At 43.2% G+C, this 23,464-nt stretch overlaps 1 protein-coding gene across 2 annotated transcripts in view; it reads right to left on the bottom strand.

Moving 5' to 3' along the window:
- trim33 (tripartite motif containing 33) overlaps window positions 1–23,464 on the bottom strand; it is a 166,345-nt gene that overhangs the window by 87,254 nt on the left and 55,627 nt on the right. For both annotated transcript variants that reach the window (XM_080210202.1, XM_080210203.1), the window contains exons 2-3: window positions 23,092–23,210; window positions 4,888–5,035 (exon numbers count right to left, since the gene is read on the bottom strand). In XM_080210202.1, coding sequence (XP_080066328.1) covers window positions 4,888–5,035; window positions 23,092–23,210 — 267 coding nt within the window. The remainder of the gene's footprint in view (window positions 1–4,887; window positions 5,036–23,091; window positions 23,211–23,464) is intronic.

Below are 23,464 nucleotides of genomic sequence, written 5' to 3'. Positions count from 1 at the left end.
TAAGATCTGCAGGCTTGTGCCAAAATTGGGAGAGCTGTCCCACACACTAAATAGGCAACAGCCTGACATTGTCACACTTGCCAAGTCATAATTTGCAGTGTCTTAGACACCATCACTGGGAATGTTCTGTGCCACTGGCAAGACTGACCCACCAGATATAACAACAGTGGCATGCAGTCACAAGTGAGTTGCGCTGGGAGTCAACATGGAATCCAGACCCATGAATTCTCATGGCACCAAGTCAAACATTGGCAAGGAAACCCCTGGTGATTACCACCAACTGACCCCCACCTCACATGATTACTCCTCCACATTGAACTCCACTTGGAAGAAACTCTCTGGTCAGCAAAGGCACAGAATGCACTTTGGATGGGGGATTTCAGTGACCATCACAGAGTGGTTCGGAGGTGCCACGACTGCAAGCTGCCGAGACCCAAAGGATGTAGCTGCTAGACTGGGTGTGCAACAGATGGTTAGGAAATCAGGAAGATAAATAACTTGACCCTATCCTCACCAATCTAGCTGTTGCAATTGAATCTATGAAAGCACTTTTAGGAGTAATCACTGCAGTCCTTGTGAAGACAAAATTTCATCTTTACATGGACAATACCTTCATTATGTTGTGTGTCATTACCACAGTATTAAATGGGATAAAATTTCAAACAAATCTAGAAACTCAAATCTGACCATCCACGAGCAACAGCAAAATTGTGTTCAATCTGTATGCAACTTCATGGTCTGGCATGTCTACCATTACCACTAAGCCAGATGATCAATCCTGCTACAATGAAGGTGCAGCACCAGGTATACCTGAAAATGAGGTGAAGTTACAACACAGCACTACTTGAATGACAAACAGCGAAACAACATGCGAAAAGCAAGACCTAAACAATTCCACAAGCAATGGATCAAATCGGAGCTCCACAGTCCTGCCACATCCAGTTGTAAGTGGTGGTGGTGGTGGACAATTAAACAACTAACCAGAGAGAGCAGCTCCACAAATCTCAATTTCAATGATGAGAGAGTCCGGTGAAAAACAGAAGGCTGGAACATTTGTAACCACCTTCAACGATAGTGCCAAATAGACAATGATCCATCTTGGGCTCTTCCCGGGGGTCATAGTATCATTAATGCCAGCCTTACTGTTAAAACTAAAATACTGTGAACAAAGATATGACTGGACTAGAAAGGGTGCAGGAGGAGATTCACCAGGATGTTGCCAGGGTTGAAGTGTTTTGGCTATGAAGAGAGGCTGGTTAGGCTGGGGTTGTTCTCTTTTGAGAAGAGACGGTTGAGGGAAGACCTGAGTGAGGTGCACAAAATTAAAGACATCAGATAGAGCGGATAGGAATAAACTTTTCCCCTTAATAGAGGGATCAATAACTCGGGGCTATATATTTAAGTTTATGGGCAGGAGATTTAGAATCAATTTTCACCCAGAGAATGGTGCTAATCTGAAATGATGATAGAGTTGGGAATCCTTAACATTTAAGGAGGTTTTGAAATGAAGTAGCATACAAGGCTGCAGAGCAAGTGCTGAAAAACATGATGGCCAAAAGGCCTCTTTGCATGCTCTATGACTCCATGATTGTCTATGTCACTGGAAATCTGAAATAAAAACAAGAAATGCTGGAAAAACTCAGCACATTTGGCAACATCTACTAGACTGAAACAGAGTTAGTATTTCCAGTCCATATGACTCGTCTTCAGAACTGAAGAGAGAGTGAAACGTGATGGATTTGATACTGAAGGGTGGAGCAAAACTTCCATCCTTGGCCTGTTGTAATGTTCCACCGAAGTCCAAAGCAAACCAGAGGAACTGTCCCTCATCTTCCAATTAGACACTGTACAACCTCTTGGACTTGCATCAAGTTAACTACATACAAACCACAAACTCTCTCCTACATTTAGATTGTTTTTAAATCCTCAGGGCATGTTTTGCTTTTGCAGAGCACTCCTTGTTCTGCTATCAACAGTCTACTATCTTACCTTCAAACCACTATTAGCACTTTGTCTTTAACATTACCCATTATCACTTCCTTTGTCTTAAATCCATGACATCTTGTCAGATCTCTCCCTAATGCCCATCTGTCCCTGACCAATTTTGCTCTACCTGGTTCACCTCTTCAGCAGTAAAAAATCTTTTAAAATTACATTTATTAGTCATAAGTAATGCTTAAATAAACACTGCAATGAAGTTACTGTGAAATTCCTCTCATCGCCACACTCCGGCACCAGTTTGGGTCAATGCACCTAACCAGCACATCTTTCAGACTGTGGGAGGAAACCGGAGCACCTGGAGGAAACCCACTCAGATACAGGGAGAACATGCAGACTCCACACAGACAGTGACCCAAGCCGGAATCGAACCTGGGTCACTGGAGCTGTAAGGCAGTAGTGCTAATCATTGTGCCACCATGCTGCCCCAATCACGTCTCCCTCTCTTCAGCTCTGAAGTCGTACAGACTCTAAATGTTAATACCAGTTCTCTTTCCACAGATCCTGCCAGAGCTTTCAGAATCCCTATGGTGCAGACGGAGACTATTCAGCCCATTGAGTCTTTGCCGGCCCTCTGAAAGAGCATCTTAGCCAGCAGTCTGCTGTTGATCATCAGCAAAGTGATGGAAATCATCACTGACAATGCTATCCAAGCAGTACTTGTGCTTGCTGACACTCACTTTCATAGAATCCCTACAGTGCAGAAGGAGGCTATTCTGCACATTTACTCTGCTAATCCCCCTGGCACTAGGGTCAACATTTAGGCTTGAGCCAATAAGTGGTAAGTAACACTGGCATCACAACTGCCAGAGAATGACTATTCCAAAAAGAGAATACAATCATCTCCCATTGATGTTCACTGGAAATATCACTGAATCCCCTACTATTAACAGCACAACCTAGCAAGATGCACCACAGAAACTCATCAAGGCTCCTTAAAACAGCACCTTCCAAACTTTTGACCTCTACACTAGAAGGACAAGGCCAGTAGATGCATGGGAACTCCATCACTTGCAGGTTCCCCTCCAAGCCCTACACCATTGCTCCAGACTTTGAGCTATATTGCTGGAACTCCCTTCATAGCAACATAGAAAACAAACAGGAGGAGGCCAAAAGGCCCTTCGAGCTTGCTCTGCCATTCATTTTGATAATGGCTGATTAAAATTAATATCCTGGTCCTACCTCTCCCCCATATCTTTTGATCCCTATCGCCCCAGGAGCTTTATCTAATTTCTTCTTGAAATTACACGTTTTGGCCTCAACTACTGTGGCAGTGAATTCCACACATTCACCCCTCTCTGGGTGAAGAAAATTCTCTTCACCTCAGTCCTAAAAGATTTGCCCCTTAGCCTCAAACTATGACCCCTAGTTCTGGACTCCCCCACCATCTGGAACATTCTTTCCGAATCTACTCTGTTAGAATTTTATACAGTTTTATGCGATCCCCTCTCACTTTTCTAAACTCCAATGAATACAATCCTAAACCGACTTGCTCTCTCCTCATATGACAGACCTGCCATTCCTAGAATCAGCCTGGTAAACCTTCGCTGCACTCCCTCCATATTAAGGTCATCCTTCCTCAGACAAAGACACCAAAACTGCACACAATACTCTAAGCTATGGCCTCATCACCACCCTGTACATTTGCAAGAAAACAATCCCTCAGCCTATATTCAAATCCTGTTGCTGTGAAGGCCAGCATACCAATTTGCCTTCTTTACTGCCTGCTGTACCTCAGGGTATCCACCCCTCTCAATTTACATCCATTCAAATAATATTCTACCTTTCTATTCTTGCTACCCAAGTGGATAACCCCACATTTTCCACATTATACTGCATCTGCCATGCATATGCCATTCACTCAGCCTGTCCAAATCGTGAAGCATCTCTGCATCCACCTCACAGCTCACCCTCCCACCAGACTTTGTATCATCTGCAAACTTGGACCTAATAATTTAGTTCCTTCTTCCACGTCATTCATGCATGTGAACAGTTGGGGTCCTGGCATAGATCCCGTGATACCCCATTAATCACTGCCTGCCAATCAGAAAATACCCATTTATACCAACTCTTTGCTGCCTATCTGGTAACCAGATTTCAATCCATCTCAAACCACTACTCATAATCCCATGCACTTTAACTTCAACAAGATTTTGCCTAGCAAACTACTACGTGAAAATCTAAACAAACCACATCCACCTGTTTTCCTTGGTTAACTCTACTAGTTACATCCTCAAAGAATTCCAACGGGTTCATCAAGCATGACTTCCCCTTTATAAATCCACATTAACTTTGTCTGATTATACTACTGCAGTCCAAATGCTGAGCTATGAAATCCTTGATAATGACATTGTGGTTGTACAAACAAGGACTGCAGTGGTTCATGGCAGCAGCAACTATCACTTTCTCAAGGGCAACTACAGATAGCAATAAATGCTGGTCTAGCCAGCAATCTCCATATCCCGTAACAAACAAATTTTTAAAAGTTTATGACAGTGTTAGTTAGTAGGATTTGTAAGGTCTCAAGTTTTATATAACTTTTACAAGAATTGAAGTTATTTCAGTTAATAACTGAGAGATAAAATTTATTTATGAAAGTCAATGATTCAGATAACACCACGACTACATTTCAATTTGTAAAAGGTTATAATGATCAGCTGGTCTGCTACTCAATGCACTATCCATTCCAATGTTTAAGACCTTCATATTTATTTTTCCATTCTCAAAATGTGGACATAAGATGTACTATAGCAATGTAATCTGTAATAAAGATTTCACAATAGTTATTCACTATGTGCTGTCCAGATTCCTCCTAGCAAACCACCTGTGTTTGAAACTTCAAATCAAACCTACAATATTAGAACTGCATTCAGCAAATTAATTTCCAACCTGGTGAAACATCTTCCTTCCTTCTTATTGTATGATCCTTTGTGAATTTCACTCTCTGATGGGCTTCTACACATGTCTTACAGAGCCATTCAAGACATTCCACACAAAATCCACTGGCTTCTGCATTATCTTCACAGCTTGTGCATACCTGAGGGCCAAAAAAATCACTGTAGTTAGAAAATGATCTGGAAGATAAAATGTCTAGTGTGCTACTACAAAAAATTAATTGGAAAACTGGAAGCAACACTACTATGCCTGTCCTGATTTTCGTAAAAGATTTGAATTCAAGGCACTCTTTGCAAAATTCACATTTGGAAACCTACACCTTTACAAGACATTGCCAATATTTTATCGTATATATACAAATTCAGTACTTATCCATTACATACACTCGTTCTGCAATCACTTTGACTGCTTGAGACACACTGCTTTGTACATTGTGGCTGCTGCATTTGGCTATATAACCACCTGCATTCTTCATAAATGATTCACTGGCTGTCAAGAGTTCTAGGACATCATGAAAACATTAAACGTACTCTTTATTTACATACAAAGTTTGCTTAGCTTTTCCTAATTAATGTTGTCAAATATTTAAAAATGTAGAACCAAGCATGGAATAGCAACACTGGGGAAATAGTGTAGTGGCATTGTCGGTGGACTAGTAACCAAAAGGCAAAGATTAGTTCTCTGGGGGTTCAAATCCCATTATAGCAGATGGTGAAATCTGAATTCAATGGAATTAATTGTCTAATGATGACCATGAAACAATTGTTGATTGTCCTTTAGGTAAAAAAAATCTGCCATCCTTACCAGGGCTCGCCTACATCTGATTCCACATCCACAACAATGTGGTTGACTCTTAAATGCCTTACGAATTGGGCTGGCAAGCCAGTCAGTCCGAAGGCAATTAGGAATGGGCAATAAATGTTGGCCAGCCGATAATACCCATATCCCATGGATGAACTTAAAAAGCAGAAGTGTGGTGAGGAATTATGGGGTCAAAATTTAAGACTTTTCAAAAATACAAAATTGCCCAAGAGCTTCCAACTTTAGTATTGTGACTTTTTAAAGTCAATTCCTTTAGGAACAGGTAGTAACAAAGCAGTCCAAAAATTAATTTAGGAATCAAGCTACAAACCACATCTCTTCCAAGTGTTCCGATTAAAAAAAGAGCTGGAGAACAGGCTGCAAAATCGAAAGTTAATCAGTAACAAAGGGAATACATACGTGCTTACGCACAAAATACTTAACTATCATACAAAGCTGTGATCATCAGCAGAGAGCCCCTACTAAATAACTCATTTTCCCTCAAAAGAAAATATGATTCCAAGAATGACACCAAGGCATGTTACATCAATAGTCCAAACAACGGTGACAAACTATACAAGGCTGTTCTGTTATTTAACTGCAAATATCACAGCAATTTCAGATGGGACAGATGTGCAACTAAACACCAGAAATCAAGAAACCGGGACAACTCAAGTCATTGGCTTAGTGAAAATCCCAATGCCAGGCTGCCAAATTAAATACATTGAGTCATGCAAGGAAGGATCCTGTCCTTGCATATTATGATGCAAAATTGCCACAAAAAAGCAAGTCAAATTAGTTTAATATTCATCCTTAAATCAACATCACAGAAGCAAACTATCTGGTCATTATCATCTTATTGCTGTTTGTGGGAGCCATGTATGAAGCATGGCTGCTATGCTTCATACGTTACATCAAATGAACTAGTTTTTGTAAAGTGCTTTGGGACAGTGTGAGAGAAAAATGCTATATAAATGGAATCGTCCTTTCAGTCATACAATCAATCAGCAAATGTGACAATGATCATACAATGTATTAAGTGATGTTGCTTGAGAGATAAGGTTAAGTTTAATCTATTAGTGCCACAAGTAGGCTTACACTGCAATGACATCACTGAAAATCCCCAGGTCGTCACACTCTGGTGCCCAATTGGGTACACTGAGCACGAATTTAGCATGGCCAATGTACCTAACCAGGATGCCTTTCGGATTGTGGGAGGAAACCACAGTACTGCAGGAAACTCATACAGACACAGAAGAACTTTCAAACTCCGCAGAGCCAGTGATCCAAGCTGGGAATCGAACCCAACCCCTGGAACTTAGAGGCAGCAGCGTTAACCACTGTGCCGCCAAATAGCGGGATACTGGGGATAACTCTCCCACCCCTTTTCAAAATAGTACAATAAGATCCATTTTTGTCCATCTGAGGGGGCACAACACCCCAGTTGCTTCATCCGAGAGAATGTCACCACTACATGAAGTACTCATTCAGCATTGCATTAGAGCTTAGATTAAAGGATCATAGTTAATGAGACATGACCCTACAGCCCAGAAGTGAGTGTGCTATCACTGAGCTAAGCATTACGGTGACTAAAGTTGAGTTCAGTATTCCTGGCTGAAGAGGAGGCTATTTAGTCAACAAGTTGCTTGTTTTCAGACGAGGCTAATTTCCCAGTGAGGTACTGAAGGAGCATTGCCATCTTTCTGTAGGGATGTAAACCAAGGCTTTGTCTGCCTTCTTAGCTGCAGGCAAAAGATCCCCACTTCTGGAAAGGCACCAGGGTTCTCCCCAGCGCTCCGATGTATATTTATTCCTGATTCAACATTACTAAAAATCAGATTAGTTTATCATTGCCATATTACTGTTTGTGAGAACTTGTTGCATGAAAATTGTCTGCTGTATTACCTTCATTGTAAGGCATCTCACAACACCAGGTTAAAGTCCAACAGATTTATTTGATAGCAAAAGCCACTAGACTTTGGAGCACTGCTCCTTCATCAGGTAAGTGGGAGTTCTGTTCACAAACAGGGCATATAAAGACACAAACTCAATTTACAAATTAATGTTTGGAATCGGGAGTCTCTACAGGTAATCAAGTCTTAAAGGTACAGACAATGAGAGTGGAGAGAGCATTAAGCACAGGTCAAAGAAATGCATATTGTCTCCTGACAGGACAATCAGTGAGATTTTGCAAGCCCAGGCAAGTCGTGGGGGTTACAGATAGTGTGACATGAACCCAAGATCCCGGTTGAGGCCGTCCTCATGTGCGCGAAACTTGGCTATCAGTCTCTGCCCAGCGACTCTGCGTTGTTGTGTCGTGAAGGCCGCATTGGAGAACGCTTACCTGAAGATAAGAGGCCGAATGCCCATGACCGCTGAAGTGTTCCCCAACAGGAAGAGAACACTCTTGCCTCGTGATTATCGAGCGGTGTTCATTCATCTGTTGTCATAGCATCTGCATTGTCTCCCCAATATACCACGCCGCGGGATATCCTTTCCTGCAGTGTATAGGGTAGACAACATTGGTCGAGTTGCAAGAGTATGCACTGTGTACCTGGTGGATGATGTTCTCATGAACGATGATGGCATCCATGTCAATGATCCAGCACGTCTTGCAGGGGTTGCTGTGGCAGGGTTGTATGGTGGCATGGTCACTGTTCTCCTGAAGGCTGGGTGGCTTGCTGTGGACAACGGTCTGTTTGATGTTGTGCAGTTGTTTGAAGGCAAGAAGTGAGGGTGTGGGGATGGCCTTGGCGAGATGTTTGTCTTCATCAATGAAATGTTGAAGGCTCCTGAGATGATGCCGCAGCTTCTCCGCTCTGGGAAAGTACTGGACGGCAAAGGGTACTCTGTCTGCCGTGTCTGTCTTTTGAGGAGGTCGGTACGGTTTTTCACTGTGATGCGTCGGAACTGTCAGTCGATGAGTCAAGCACCATATGCTGTTCCTATGAGGGCATCTTTCAACGTCTGGTGGTGTCCGTTGCAATCCTCCTCATCTAAGCAGATCCTGTGTATATAAAGGCAGCCTTCACGACATACGACAGCGCAGCATTGCTGAGCAGAGACTGATAGCCAAGTTCCGCACACGAGGACGGCCTCAACTGGGATTTTGGGTTCATGTCACACTATCTGTAACCACCACAACTTGCCTGAGCTTGCAAAATCTCACTAACTGACCTGTGCTTAATGCTCTCGCCACTCACATTGTCTATACCTTTAAGACTTCATTAGTTATAAAGACCCGCATTCCAACCATTATTTTGTAAATTGAGTTTGTGTCTTTATATGCCCTCTTAGTGAGCAGAACTCCCACTTACCTGACAAATGAGCAGTGCTCCGAAAGTTAGTGGCTTTTGCTACCAAATGAACCAATTGGACTTTAACCTGGTGTTGCGAGACTTCTTACTGTGTTTACCCCAGTCCAACGTCAGCATCTCCACATCACGATTGCCTACATTGTAACAGTGACTATACTTCTGGTGTACTTAAATTGGTTATGCAGCACCCTTGAATGTCCTGAGGTCACGAAAGATGTTCTGTAACTGAAGGTCTAAGGTGGCGGCAAGGCAAGCAGCAAACATATTCATATTCCGAAGAAGCCAAAGGCAAGGCAGGCAGCAAGAAGCTTCAGGGTCCTTGGTTATCCGGCTCCAAGCAAGGCAGACAAAAAGTATCTTCAGGCTTGATAATGCATGGTTCGACCACAGATTCCACATTTGGTTTGCTCTCCAAGCCGATTTGGAGAATCCAGGGAAATGTACAATAGATTGAATGGCAATCCACCTTGCGAACAGTCTGTTCTGGCTTTGTATAAGGGTGCTGATGCACAGCAGGACTGATAACTTTGTAAGCAGTTGAGCAATGTGAACGTCCAGATACAATATCAACTCACCACAAAGTTAAGGCAAATTATTTCAATGCTAAGTTCTCTTTCAAAGATGTGGAGGAAAGAGTTAATTATTGGCAGTCTCTGACATTGACAATTATTACACTTTTTTTTATCTTTTCCTGATTTTTCCCTTTTTTCTGCATCTAATTTGGTGTTGAATTTGCTATTCTAACTTGCACTTTTGTTCAGACCTTGTTAATTTCACAATTTTTCAATCTAATTGGTTATGAAGATGCAATGATTAATCCTCACTCATTTAGGTCACAGATGCCCTGCAATACCACTTCCAGCAATTTGCCACACAAAATATCATGGAGATGTATGGTCACAGCCACTTAACTAACAGGAGGTGCTGTTCATTAATCAGTTTTAGGCTAATGTCACTTGATAAATATCACTTGCGGAGAACATATTTTTCATGTGTTAAGGCTATGTAACTGCTACCAACCACAGCAAAAGCTTTGAAGTAACAGAAAAAATCCGACTTGTGCTGGTTGTTTGCTGTCTTGCAAACAACAAGCCTGTCTCATTAGGATGGTCAATATGATATTTGTAAAAAGTTAAAAAGTATAAATGATTCCTCTCTTTGTTGAAAGGACTCATCTTACTAGGGGACTTGCAATCAACCAACTGACAGAAGGAATGCAACTGCCCAGTTAGCACATTAGTCAATCCTTTGCAGATATTTAGAAACATAGAGACTAGAAGCAGTAGGCCTTTGGCACTTCAAACCTGCTCCACCATTCATTCTGATCATGGCTGATCATCAAATTCAATATTCTGATCCCCTCCTTCCTCCCATATCCCTTGATCCCTTTTGCCCTAAGAGCTATACCTAATTTCTTCTTGAATTCAGATAACGTTCTGGTCTCAATTACGTTCTGTGGCAGTGAATTCCACATATCATCACCCTCTGGGTGAAGAAATTTCTCCTCACCTCAATTTTAAAAGGTTTACCCCTTATCCTCAAACTATCACCCCTAATTCTGGATTCCCTCACCATTGGGAACATTCTTTCTGAATCTACCCTGTCTAACTTTGTTAGAATTTCCCAAGGTTCTATGATTTTCTCTCTCTCTCTTCTAAACGCCAATGAATATAATCCTTACCGACCTTAGTCTCTCCTCACATGACAGACCTGCCGTTCCAGAAATCCTCTCGCTATGAAGGTCAACATACCATTTGCTTCTTCACTGCCTGCTGTACCTGCGCACTTACTTTCAGCGACTGATGCACAAGGACTCCAAGGTCTTGGAGTCCTCTTTCAATTTACACCCATTCAAGTAATAATCTGGTCTTCCTATTATTGCGACAAACATTTATCCATATTATATTGCACCTGCCATGCAGATGCTCATACAGTCTGCCAAATCATGTTGAAACATCTCTGCATCCTCCTCACAGCTTACTCACCCAACTTTATATCATTTGTAAATTTAGAGATAATATATTCCCTCTTCCAAATCATTAATATATAGTAAGAACAGTTGGCCTCTTTTAGGTGGTCTAGCACAGATCCCTGTAGAACCCCACTAGTCACTGACTGCCAATCAAAAAAGGATCCACTTATGCCAACTCTTTGCTTCCTTTCTGCTAACCAGCTTTCTATCCATTGCAAGACATTACCTGTGATGTGAAAAAGCCTTCAGAAAGTCTAAATAAACCACTTCCACTGGTTCTCCTCAGTCAGCTCTACTAGAAACATCCTCAAAAAATTCCAATAGATTCGTCAAGCATGATCTCCATTTTATAAGTCCATGCTGACTTTGTCTATTATACTACTGCCTTCCAAATGCCAAGTTATGAAATCCTTGATAATAGACTCTAGCAACTTCCCTAGTACTGATGTTAGGCTCCCTGGTCTATAGTTACCTGTTCTCTCTCTCAAAAACCTCCCTTTTTGAATAGCAGGCTTACATTAACTTCCCTCCAATCTGTAGGAACTATCCCAGAGTCCAAAGAATTTTGGAAAATAACCACCAATAGAACACAGAACATAACAGTGCAGTACAGGCCCTTCGGCCCTCGATGTTGCACCTAGCTGTGAAACCAATCTAAAGCCCATCTAACCTACACTATTCCAATATCATCCATATGTTCATCCAATGACCATTTAAATGCCCTTAATGTTGGTGAATCCACTACTGTTGCAGGCAGGGCATCTCACGCTCCTACTATTGAGTAAAGAATCTATCTGTGACATCTGTACTATATCCATCACCCCTCAATTTAAAGTTATGTCCCCTCATGCCAGCCATCTCCATCCGAGGAAAAAGGTCCACGCTATCCACCTATCTAATCCTCTGATCATCTTATGTGCCTCTATTAAGTCACCCCTTAACCTTCTTCTAAAGAAAATAGCTTCAAGTCACTCAGCCTTTCCTCATAAGACCTTCCCACCATACCAAGCAACATCCTGGTAAATCTCCTCTGCATCCCTTCCAATGCTTCCACATCCTTCCTATAATGCAGTGACCAGAACCGTACGCAATCTCCGAGTGCGGCCACACCAGAGTTTTGTACAGCTGCAACATGGCTCCTAAGCTCAATCCTCTACCAATGAAAGCTGACACACCGTATGCCTTCTTAACCCTATCAACCCTAGGTGCCAACTTTCAGGGATCTATGGAGACGAAGATCTCTCTGCTCACCCACACTACCAAGTATCTTACCATTCGCCCAGTTCTCTGTATTCCTGTTACCCCTTACAAAGTGAATCACTTCATAATTATCCACATGAAACTCCATTTGCCATCTCTCAGCCCAGCTCTGCAGCTTACCTATGTCCCTCTGTAACCTGCAACATCCTTCTGCACTATCTACAACTCCGCCGACTTTAGTGTCACCCGCAAATTTACTAACCCATCCTCCTATTCCCTTTTCCAGGTCATTTAGAACATAAACAGAAGAACATAAGAAATAGGAGCAGGAGTAGGCCATCTGGCCCTTCGAGCCTGCCCCGCCATTCAATAAGATCATGGCTGATCTGTCGTGGCTCAGTTCCACTTTCCCGCCCTCTCCCCATAACCCTTAATCCCCTCTCTTATCAAAAACCCATCAACCTGCTTCTTAAAAATATTTAGCGAGGCAGCCTCCACCACTTCAACGGGCAGAGAATTCCAGAGATTCACCACCCTTTGAGTGAAGAAGTTCCTCCTCAACTCCGTTCTAAACCGCCCCCCCTTCATCCTGAGGCTGTGCCCCCTAGTCCTACTGTCTTTTTTGAGCGGGAAGAGTCTCTCCACCTCTATCCTATCCATCCCATTCATCATCTTATACGTCTCAATGAGATCTCCCCTCATTCTTCTAAACTCTAATGAGTACAAGCCCAGTTTATTCAGCCTCTCCTCATAGCTCAACCCCCTCAACTCCGGTATCAGCCTAGTAAACCTCCTCTGCACTCCCTCCAAGGCCAAAATATCTTTGCGCAGGTGCGGCGCCCAAAACTGCACACAGTACTCCAGCTGCGGCCTCACCAATGCCCTATATAACTGCAGCAAGACCTCCCTACTTTTATATTCAATCCCCCTCGCTATGAAGGCCAGCATCCCATTTGCCTTCCTGACCACCTGCTGCACCTGCAAGCTGGGTTTTTGCGACTCATGCACAAGGACCCCGAGGTCCCTCTGCACCGTCGCCTGCTGCAGTTTTTCGCCACGTAAGTAGTAGTCCTTCCTACCATTCTTCCTACCAAAGTGGACCACCTCACACTTGCCAACATTAAATTCCATTTGCCATTTCCTGGCCCATTCGCCCAGCCTATCTAGACCCTTCTGCAGACTCTCCACACCCTCCGCACAATTTGCCGTTCCCCCAATCTTGGTGTCATCAGCAAATTTCGACACCCTACACTCGGTTCCCTCCTCCAGATCATCTATATAAATGGTAAAAAGCTGAGGCCCCAGCATCGACCCCTGGGGCACTCCACTAGTCACCATCCGCCAATCCGAATAGCACCCGTTGACCCCCACTCTCTGCCTCTTATTTGACAACCAATCCTCTATCCACGCTAACACCCTACCCCCAACTCCATGTCCCCTTACCTTCTGCAATAACCTCTTATGAGGTACTTTGTCAAACGCCTTCTGAAAATCCAGAAAGACCACATCCACCAGCTCTCCTCTATCCACTGCCCTAGGCACATCCTCATAGAACTCCAGTAAATTTGTCAGACACGACTTCCCTTTAATGAAACCGTGCTGCGTCTGCTCTATCAAGCAATTCCCTTCAAGATGCCTCGCAATTTCCTCCTTAATGACGGATTCTAACATTTTACCCACAACAGACGTTAAACTAACCAGCCTATAATTCCCTGCCTTTTGCCTGGCACCCTTCTTAAACAACGGCGTAACATTAGCCGTTTTCCAATCTTCCGGCACTTCCCCGGAATCCAGCGACGTCTGGAAAATAACCACCAAGGCATCCACTATCACCTCCGCCATTTCTTTCAGAACCCTCGGATGCATTCCATCCGGTCCTGGGGACTTGTCCACAATCAGTCCCTCCAGTCTGTCGAGCACCGCCTCTCTAGTAACAGTAATGTCATTAAGACCCTCCAGTCCTACCACCTTTCCATCGCTAACACCCGGCAAATTATTCACGTCCTCCTCCGTGAAGACAGAAACAAAGTTATTCAATACCGTAGCCATATCCCCATCCCCTACCACTAGGTCCCCTTTCTCATCCTCTAAAGGACCACGTTCACCCTAGCCAGCCTCTTCCTTTTTATATATTTATAAAAACTCTTGCTATCCTTTTTTATATTAAGTGCTAGCCCAGCTTCATAGTTTCTCCTACCCTCCTTTATCAACTTCTTTGTCAATCTTTGTTGACATTTAAACCTCTCCCAATCCTCTTCTCGCCCACTACTCTTAGCTACTCTAAATTCCTCCGCTTTTAGTTTAACACTTTCCTTCACCTCCTTCGTTATCCACGGCTTTTTACCTCTCCTCCTACGGTCCTTTTTGACCATCGGAATAAATTTCTGCTGAGCACCAAGAAAGATCTCCTGAAAGATCCGCCACTGCTCCTCAGCAGACCCTCCCTCCAACGCGCTCCCCCAGTCAACATTCGCCAATTCTTCTCTCATCCTACCGTACTCCCCTCTATTCAAACAAAGGACGCGTGTCCGGGAACCCACTTTCTCCTCCTCCATCTGCACCAGAAACTCCACCATACAATGATCACTCTCTCCAAGAGGATCCTTCACCGCAAGGTCCCTAATTCTACCCGCCTCATTACATAGCACCATTTATTAAAATGACAAACAGCAGTGTCCCCAAAACAGATCCTTGCGGTACACCACTAGTGACTGAACTCCAGGATGAACATTTCCCATCAACCACCACCTTCTGTCTTCTTGCAGCTAGCCAATTTCTGATCCAAATGGCTAAATCATGCTCAATCCCATGCCTCTGTATCTTCTGCAATAGCTTACCGTGGGGAACCTTATCAAACGCTTTACTGAAATCCATGTACACCACATCAATTGCTTTACCCTCATCCACCTTTTTGGTCACCTTATCAAAGAGCTCTAAGGTTTGTGAGGCACGACCTATCCTCCACAAAACTATATTGACTATCTGTAATCAAATGATTATAAATCCTCTTATAATCCTTTCCAAAACATTGCCCACAACAGAAGTAAGGCTCACTGGTCTATAATTACTAGGGTTGTCTCTACTCCCCTTCTTGAACAAGGGGACATTTGCTATCGTCCAGTCTTCTGGCACTATTCCCGTAGACAATGACAACAATGATCAAAGCCCAAGGCTCTGTAATCTCCTGCCTAGCCTCCCAGAGAATCATAGGATAAATCCCATCCAGCCCAGCAGATTTAGCAATTCTGGAAAGTATGAAAATAGATAACCCCATCTCCTTATGAACCTCAATCCCAGCTAGTCTAATAGCCTGTATCTCAGTATTCTCCTCGACAACATTGTCTTTTTCCTGTGTGAATGCTGACAAAAAATATTCATTTAGCACCTCTCCTATCTCTTCGGACTCCATGCACAACTTCCCACTACTGTCCTTGACTGGCCCTAATCTTACCCTAGTCATTCTTTGATTCCTGACATACTTATAGAAAGCTTTAGGGTTTTCCTTGATCCTATCTGCCAAAGACTTCTCATGTCCCTGCCTGGCTCCTCTTAGCTCTCTCTTTAGGTCCTTCCTGGCTAACTTGTAACTCTCAAGTGCCCTAACTGAGCCTTCATGTCTCATCTTGACACAGGCTTCCTTCTTCCTGTTCACAAGCGATTCAACTTCTTTAGTAAGCCATGGTTCCCTTGCTCGACCACCTCCTCCCTGCCTGACAGCTACATACTTATCAAGGACATGCAGTAGCTGCTCCTTGAGCAAGCTCCATGTTTCAATTATGCCCATCCCCTGCAGTCTCCTTCCACGTCCTATGCACCCTAAATCTCGCCTAATCACATCATAATTTTCTTTCCCCCAGCTGTAACTCTTGCCCGGCGGTATATATCTATGCCTTTCCATTGCTAATATAAACGTAACCGAATTGTGATCACAATCACCAAAGTGTTCACCTACCTCCAAATCTAATACCTGGCCTGGTTCAATACCCAGTACCAAATCCAATGTGGTCTTGCCTCTTGTTGGCCTATCTACATACCGTGTCAGAAAACCCTCCTGCACACATAAGAACATAAGAAATAGGAGCAGGAGTAGGCCATCTAGCCCTTCGAGCCTGCCCCGCCATTCAATAAGATCATGGCTGATCTGTCGTGGCTCAGTTCCACATTCCCGCCCTCTCCCCATAACCCTTAATCCCCTCGCGTTTCAAAAACCCATCAACCCGCGTCTTAAAAATATTTAGCGAGGCAGCCTCCACCACTTCAACGGGCAGAGAATTCCGGAGATTCACCACCCTTTGAGTGAAGAACTTCCTCCTCAACTCCGTTCTAAACCACCCCCCCTTTATCCTGAGGCTGTGCCCCCTAGTCCTACTGTCCTTTCTGAGCAGGAAGAGTCTCTCCACCTCTATCCTATCCATCCCATTCATCATCTTATATGTCTCAATGAGATCTCCCCTCATTCCTCTAAACTCTAACGAGTACAAGCCTAGTTTATTCAGCCTCTCCTCATAGCTCAACCCCCTCAACTCCGGTATCAGCCTCGTAAACCTCCTCTGCACTCCCTCCAAGGCCAAAATATCCTTGCGTAAGTACGGCGCCCAAAACTGCACACAGTACTCCAGCTGCGGCCTCACTAATGCCCTATGCAGCTGCAGCAAGACCTCCCTACTTTTATATTCAATCCCCCTCACTATGAAGGCCAGCATCCCATTAGCCTTCCTGACCACCTGCTGCACCTGCAGGCTGGGTTTTTGCAACTCATGCACAAGGACCCCGAGGTCCCTCTGCATCGTCGCATGCTGCAGTTTTTCACCCCGTAAGTAATAGTCCTTCCTACCATTCTTCCTACCAAAGTGGACCACCTTGCACTTGCCAACATTAAATTCCATTTGCCAGTTCCTGGCCCATTCGCCCAGCCTATCTAGATCCTTCTGCAGACTCTCCACACCCTCCGCGCAATCTGCCGTTCCACCAATCTTGGTGTCATCAGCAAATTTCAACACCCTACACTCGGTTCCCTCCTCCAGATCATCTATATAAATGGTAAATAGCTGAGGCCCCAGCACCGACCCCTGGGGCACTCCACTAGTCACCAACCGCCAATCCGAATAGCACCCATTGACCCCCACTCTCTGCCTCCTATTCGACAACCAATCCTCTATCCACCCTACCCCCAACTCCATGCCCCCTTGCCTTCTGCAATGACCTCTTGTGAGGTACCTTGTCAAACACCTTCTGAAAATCAAGAAAGACCACACCCACCGGCTCTCCTCTATCCACCGCCCTAGACGCATCCTCATAGAACTCCAATATATTTGTCAGACACGACTTCCCTTAACGAAACCGTGCTGCGTCTGCTCTATCAAGCAATTCCCCTCAAGGTGCCTTGCTATTTCCTCCTTGATGACGGATTCTAACATTTTACCTACAACAGACGTTAAACTAACCGGCCTATAATTCCCTGCCTTTTGCCTGCCATCCTTCTTAATCAATGGCGTAACATTAGCCGTTTTCCAATCTTCCGACATTTCCCTGGAATCCAGCGACGTTTAGAAAATAACCACCAAGGCATCCACTATCACCTCCGCCATTTCTTTCAGAACCCTCGGATGCATTCCATCCGGTCCTGGGGACTTGTCCACAATCAGTCCCTCCAGTCTGTCGAGCACCACCTCTCTAGTAACAATAATGTCATTAAGACCCTCCAGTCCTACCACCTTTCCATCGCTAACACCCGGCAAATTATTCACGTCCTCCTCCGTGAAGACAAACAAAAAAGTTATTCAAGACCTCAGCCATTTCCCCATCCCCTACCACTAAGTCCCCCCTCTCATCCTCTAAGGGTCCAACGTTTACCCGAGCCAGCCTCTTCCTTTTTATATATTTATAAAAACTCTTGCTATCCTTTTTTATATTAAGCGCTAGCCCAGCTTCATAGTTTCTCCTACCCTTCTTTATCAACTTCTTTGTCAATCTCTGTTGACATTTAAACTTCTCCCAATCCTCTTCTCGCCCACTACTCTTAGCTACTCTGAACGCCTCCGCTTTTAATTTAACACTTTCCTTCACCTCCTTCGTTATCCACGGCTTATTACCTCTCCTCCTACGGTCCTTTTTAACCATCGGAATAAATTTCTGCTGAGCACCAAGAAAGATCTCCTTAAAGATCCTCCACTGCTCCTCAGCAGACCTACCTTCCAACGCGCTCCCCCAGTCAACATTCGCCAATTCTTCTCTCATCCTACCGTACTCCCCTCTGTTCAAACAAAGGACGCGTGTCGGGAACCCACTTTCTCCTCCTCCATCTGCACCAGAAACTCCACCATACAATGATCACTCTCCCCAAGAGGATCCTTCAGCACATGGGTCAGTTTTTGTCCAATCTAAAGTACTCGAGCTATAGCCTTTCCAGTCAATATTTGTAAAGTTGAAATCCCCCATAACAACTACCCTGTTACTTTCACTCCTATCCAGAATCATCTTTGCAATTCTTTCCTCTACATCTCTGGAACTTTTCGGAGGCCTACAGAAAACCCCCAACAGGGTGACCGCTCCTGTTTTTAACCTCAGCCCATACTACCTCAGTAGTCAAGTCCTCAAACGTTTTTTCTGCCACTGTAATACTATCCCTGACTAACAATGCCACACCTTTCCCTCTTTTACCCTCTTCCCTAATCTTACTGAAACATTTAAACCCCGGAACCTGCAACAACCATTCTTGTCCCTGCTCTATCCATGTCTCCAAAATGGCCACAACTTCAAAGTCCCAGAAACTACCCATGCTGCAAGTTCACCCACTTTATTCCAGATGCTCCTGGCATTGAAGTAGACACACCTCAAATCACCTTCCTGCCGGTGCACTCCTGCAACACTGAAACCTTACTCATGACCTCACCACACTCAACGTCCTGTACACTGGAGCTACAATTCAGGTTCCCATCCCCTGCCGAATTAGGTTAAATGCTCCCGAACGGCATTAGCAAATTCCCCCCCCCAGGTTCAGGATCTACTATTTCCAGGGCCATTTCCTTAAGTACTCTGGGTTGAAGATTATCAGGACCTAGAGATTTATCCACCTTCAATCCCATCAATTTCCCCAAAACTATTTCTCTGCTAATGCTGATTTCTTTCAGTTCCTCACCATATGTTTTTCTCAGCACTTCTGATACATATTCATGTCTTCCTTGTGAAGACTGAAGCAAGTACAAATTTAATTCCTTAGGAGACTTGAATAGTTTAAGTTCTGTTCGATAATGAGATTAGCTGGGGACCCTATGAAAAATATTTTTCAACTGCTTTTGAACCTATTGTGTCAAAAGCCTGAGCTCTGAGATGCTCCATGTATCTCTTATGCAAAAATGGTGATTTGATTGGAGGTGCCTAACAGTGTGTTGCTGCCTCATCATGATGCTCGGTGAATTCAATTCTTTCTCTGCCTGCTCCAGTAATATTTTGTCTGAAGAACAATTTGATTAAAAATTTTCCTTGTTTTTAGATCTCACGTCTATACGCTGAAGAAAATGAGAGAAATAAACATGTAACCACTCTGGGAGAAGTCTGTAACCTGGTCAAAAGACCCTCATGCCAGATGACTAAATATACTAAGCTATGAATGTTATTGGCTTCTTGATGAGACTAAACTTAAAATGAGGATACCTTTTCAGGAAATTCGATGAAAGTCTATATAACCTATGTAGTGAAAAGAAGCATGCATCATTCTTACAGAAGTAGCATTAAAGACAATGCAGTGAGACATCTTGTATACAGACAGCAAGCTAATCCAAACAAATTCCCGACCATAGGGAATAGAAATCTGATAAGCCTGTTACACAACCCCTTTGCAGTGGAGTGAATGCATCTTGAGCACTATAATTCATGGTTTAAGGGCATATGAATGAGAGTGAGGAGGAGCAAGACCTTGTACTATATTCATTAGTGTTATCACCTTTTTCCTAACACAGGAGGGCAAAATACTTCCCCTTAATTTTACTTATTCTAACTGGTAGCCTTCCAAAAGGTTATAAACATGACCTGTATGGTCAGATACCAAAGTTACTCATTCATCTCAGCTAGATGAATTAGCGGTTTCCTCCCACACCCCAAAGATGTGCTCTTAGGCTGATTGGTTTTACCAGATTGACACTATTCTCCCCTGAATCTGGCTAAGTCAGGGGTTCTATTTGTAGATACGCAGGGTAGAATAGGTGTAGGGTGATGCAGCGGCACGGGCTTGTTGGGCCGAAGGGCCTGTTTCCCGTGCTGGGTTGTTCTTTGTTTGTAGATACTCAAAGTCCACCTCTGGTACAAATGGTCTAGGAGTTCAGTGATGGAGATAAAACAATGTCTTGGTGTTTCGTACATAATTGAGGCCATTTTGGTTCTCTCTCCTTTTCGTTATTCCCATTTGGATAACAGAAAACTATAAAATGGCTTGTCACAATGATGCATACCTGCCTTTTGGGAACAACAAACTAGCCACGATAGAGAATTGGGGCTGGCTAATTGCAGTGGAATTCTTTCTTCTCAGTCAGTCAAGAAACAAAACATCAAGGACAATGCAAGATGCTGAGCTAAAAAGCAACACTCAGAAGCCTGGCATTGTGGCTGCAAGGTCTGAGCCTTGAGGTACTATGCCTCTGCCTTTCAAGGCTACGAGCTTTGCTTGTAAAGAAAGAGAAGCTTTTCACGGCTTACTTTTAAGTGGATAATAAATATCTTCGTAATTTTGGAATTTCGAATGTGAAAGGGGCTCTCAAATAAAATCCCATCAGGAGCTGCTTTATGAATGAATTTCAATAAAGCACTTGATCAAACCTGCCATCCAGACAAATCATGCACCTTGGACATAGTTATATTAAGAAAACAGGTAAGCAGTACTGACATACAACTTGTTTTCCAGAGGTTGAAAATTCTTCAGCTCTCTTCGGTGAAGTTATGTATATAACCCACATCTCTCCTTGGAATATTCAGTGGATAGCTGTGGAACATCCTTTACAATGCAATTGTCTCAGGTAATCCACCTCAGCATTTCAGAATGTTGAATTCTAACCTTCCAGAGAAAGATAGGAAGGCCTGCAAAGATAATCAAATCTGGAGGTGACCAAGGACAAATGTGATGATTTTCACAGCACCTGGGGTGAGGTAGGCGCAGATCAACAAACTTTGTAATGAAGTGCATAGGTCAAAAATAAAATGACAGAGAAGGTGTATATAATCACCAACCCAAGACAGTGGCCAGAGAGAGAATAAAGTCAACGGCAAAGGAACAGTGGCAACCCGTCCATAAACTTCAGCATGTCAAAATTCTGCTGTTTGCATCCTACCTCAATATGTCTAGCATCCTCATTCTCACCATGAATCACCTTCACACTTCAAATTCTTGTTTTCACTTCAGAATCTTTCCATGGTTTTCCCCCCCCTCCAACTATCTAACCTCCTTTGCAACAGGAACACACCAAACAGTTCCCAAGCATGCTATTCCACTGACATCTGTACATTCCACTAAGCTCCTTTCTTAACCACTCTTTCTTTTATGTAAAGCCCACTTGCTGGAATTTCTTTCTGAAACACCTCCACCTGTCAATCTCCTTTACTCTGCTACTGTGAAGAAACTTGGGATGTTATTTATAGTAGCTGGGTACAGTATTTTCCCAATGAAGGATGAGACTAAACAGGTGGTGAGAGGAGGAATAACATGCAATCTTCAATAACTGTTCAATTTTTCCATAGCTATCAGGGTTTTAAAACTCAGCCAAGAAATTACCCAAAACATGTCAAAAAAGGCAGACTTGAACTTCTATAGCACCTTTCATGACATCACAAAGCACTTCATAACCAATGAAGGACTTTATACATAACCCTTGTTGCAAAGTTGGAAATATGACAAATTTAGACTCAGCAAAGCTCCCATAAACAGTAATGTGATAACAATTAATCAACATCACTAAAAGCAGAGGGCCAGATATTGACCAGGACACCATGAGTTTGTTTCCTTTCCCAAAGTTGTGCCCGGGGATCTTTTATGTCCAGCTGATAGAGAAGGCACAGCCTCAATTTAAAGTATCCTGGAAGACAGCACCGCAACTGTATAGTACAGGTGGAGTGCTTCACTGAATATTAGCCTAGATTTTACTTCATGCTTCTGGAGTGGGTTTTGAACCCACAATCCTCTGCCTCACAGGAAAGAATTATCAACTGAGTCACAGATTGCATATGGGTACATGATAATGAACTGACAAAAATAACATAAGCCAATTCTATAGTGTCAGTACCAGAGCCAAGGCCATAGCGAACAGAACTTTAGGCACTTGGTCTTCTGTCCTTAATTCTGATGTGAATTATCTTTGTAATTACAAAACTTTTAAATTGTGTCTGTAGTCAACCTTCAGTAAGTCCCGTTATAAAATTCTCCTTACTAAAGTCATCTTCATTTTTATTTTCATTTTTTTTTTCTGATCTGGCAACTGGATAGGAAGTGCTCAGATCTGACCATGCTAAATTCTCCTTTAATGTACTCAAACAGTCAGTGTGGCAACTCAGATTTTCACAGTAACTTTGCTGCAGTGTTAATGTAAGCCTACTTGTGACACTAATTAAAAAAACTAGGGTGGTGCCATTGGCAGATCAGAAGTACTAAATTAGGGGGAAACCTCACACGTGGTAACTGTGCCAACTACTTGATTTAAATGTCTGCTTGTTTTATGTCTAGAAGTTGATTGCCCTCTGTGGTTAAAACTCTGAAAATGTTCCATTCAGGATTCTAAACAGCACTAGAATCTTTGTTTTTTTGTGTCGATAATATGACACTGTACACGAATCTACATTATGCCTGGTACAAATAACATTGTTCATTCACAATGCATTTGGGATTTCAACCTAATTTTAAAAACACCTGTAATAGACCAGTCGTACCTGACATGACTTTTCATCAGAATTGTTTGTTCCTTCCGTGGAATCCTTTACAAAGTAGTTATCGACCAAGTCTATCTGTCTGCATTCTTGGCGGCACACTGGGCAACGGATCACACCCACTGGGGGATAGAAAAGAATTGAAATTTTAACCTCAAGAAACAGCACTCTTTTTGGCCAAAATGTACCAAAATGAAAATCCATTTCACTGGAACAAAGATAACAGCATGCTATTACTTAAGGATGCACATTTAAACAAGTTTTGATTTGCATAATTGGAATTTTCCTCGACATTGAAAGACTTTAATTAAAGATTTAATAGCAGATTTCACTACATTATATTATTTTCTCCTAGAGCACAGCAATTTACATAGGT

This window comes from Carcharhinus amblyrhynchos, chromosome 22 (genome assembly GCF_965287045.1).
Source record: "Carcharhinus amblyrhynchos chromosome 22, sCarAmb.v2.hapA, whole genome shotgun sequence".
Classification (NCBI taxonomy): Eukaryota; Metazoa; Chordata; class Chondrichthyes; order Carcharhiniformes; family Carcharhinidae; genus Carcharhinus; species Carcharhinus amblyrhynchos.
The sequence above is the reverse complement of the archived record's forward strand: the minus strand, read 5'-3'. Positions and strand labels throughout refer to the sequence as shown.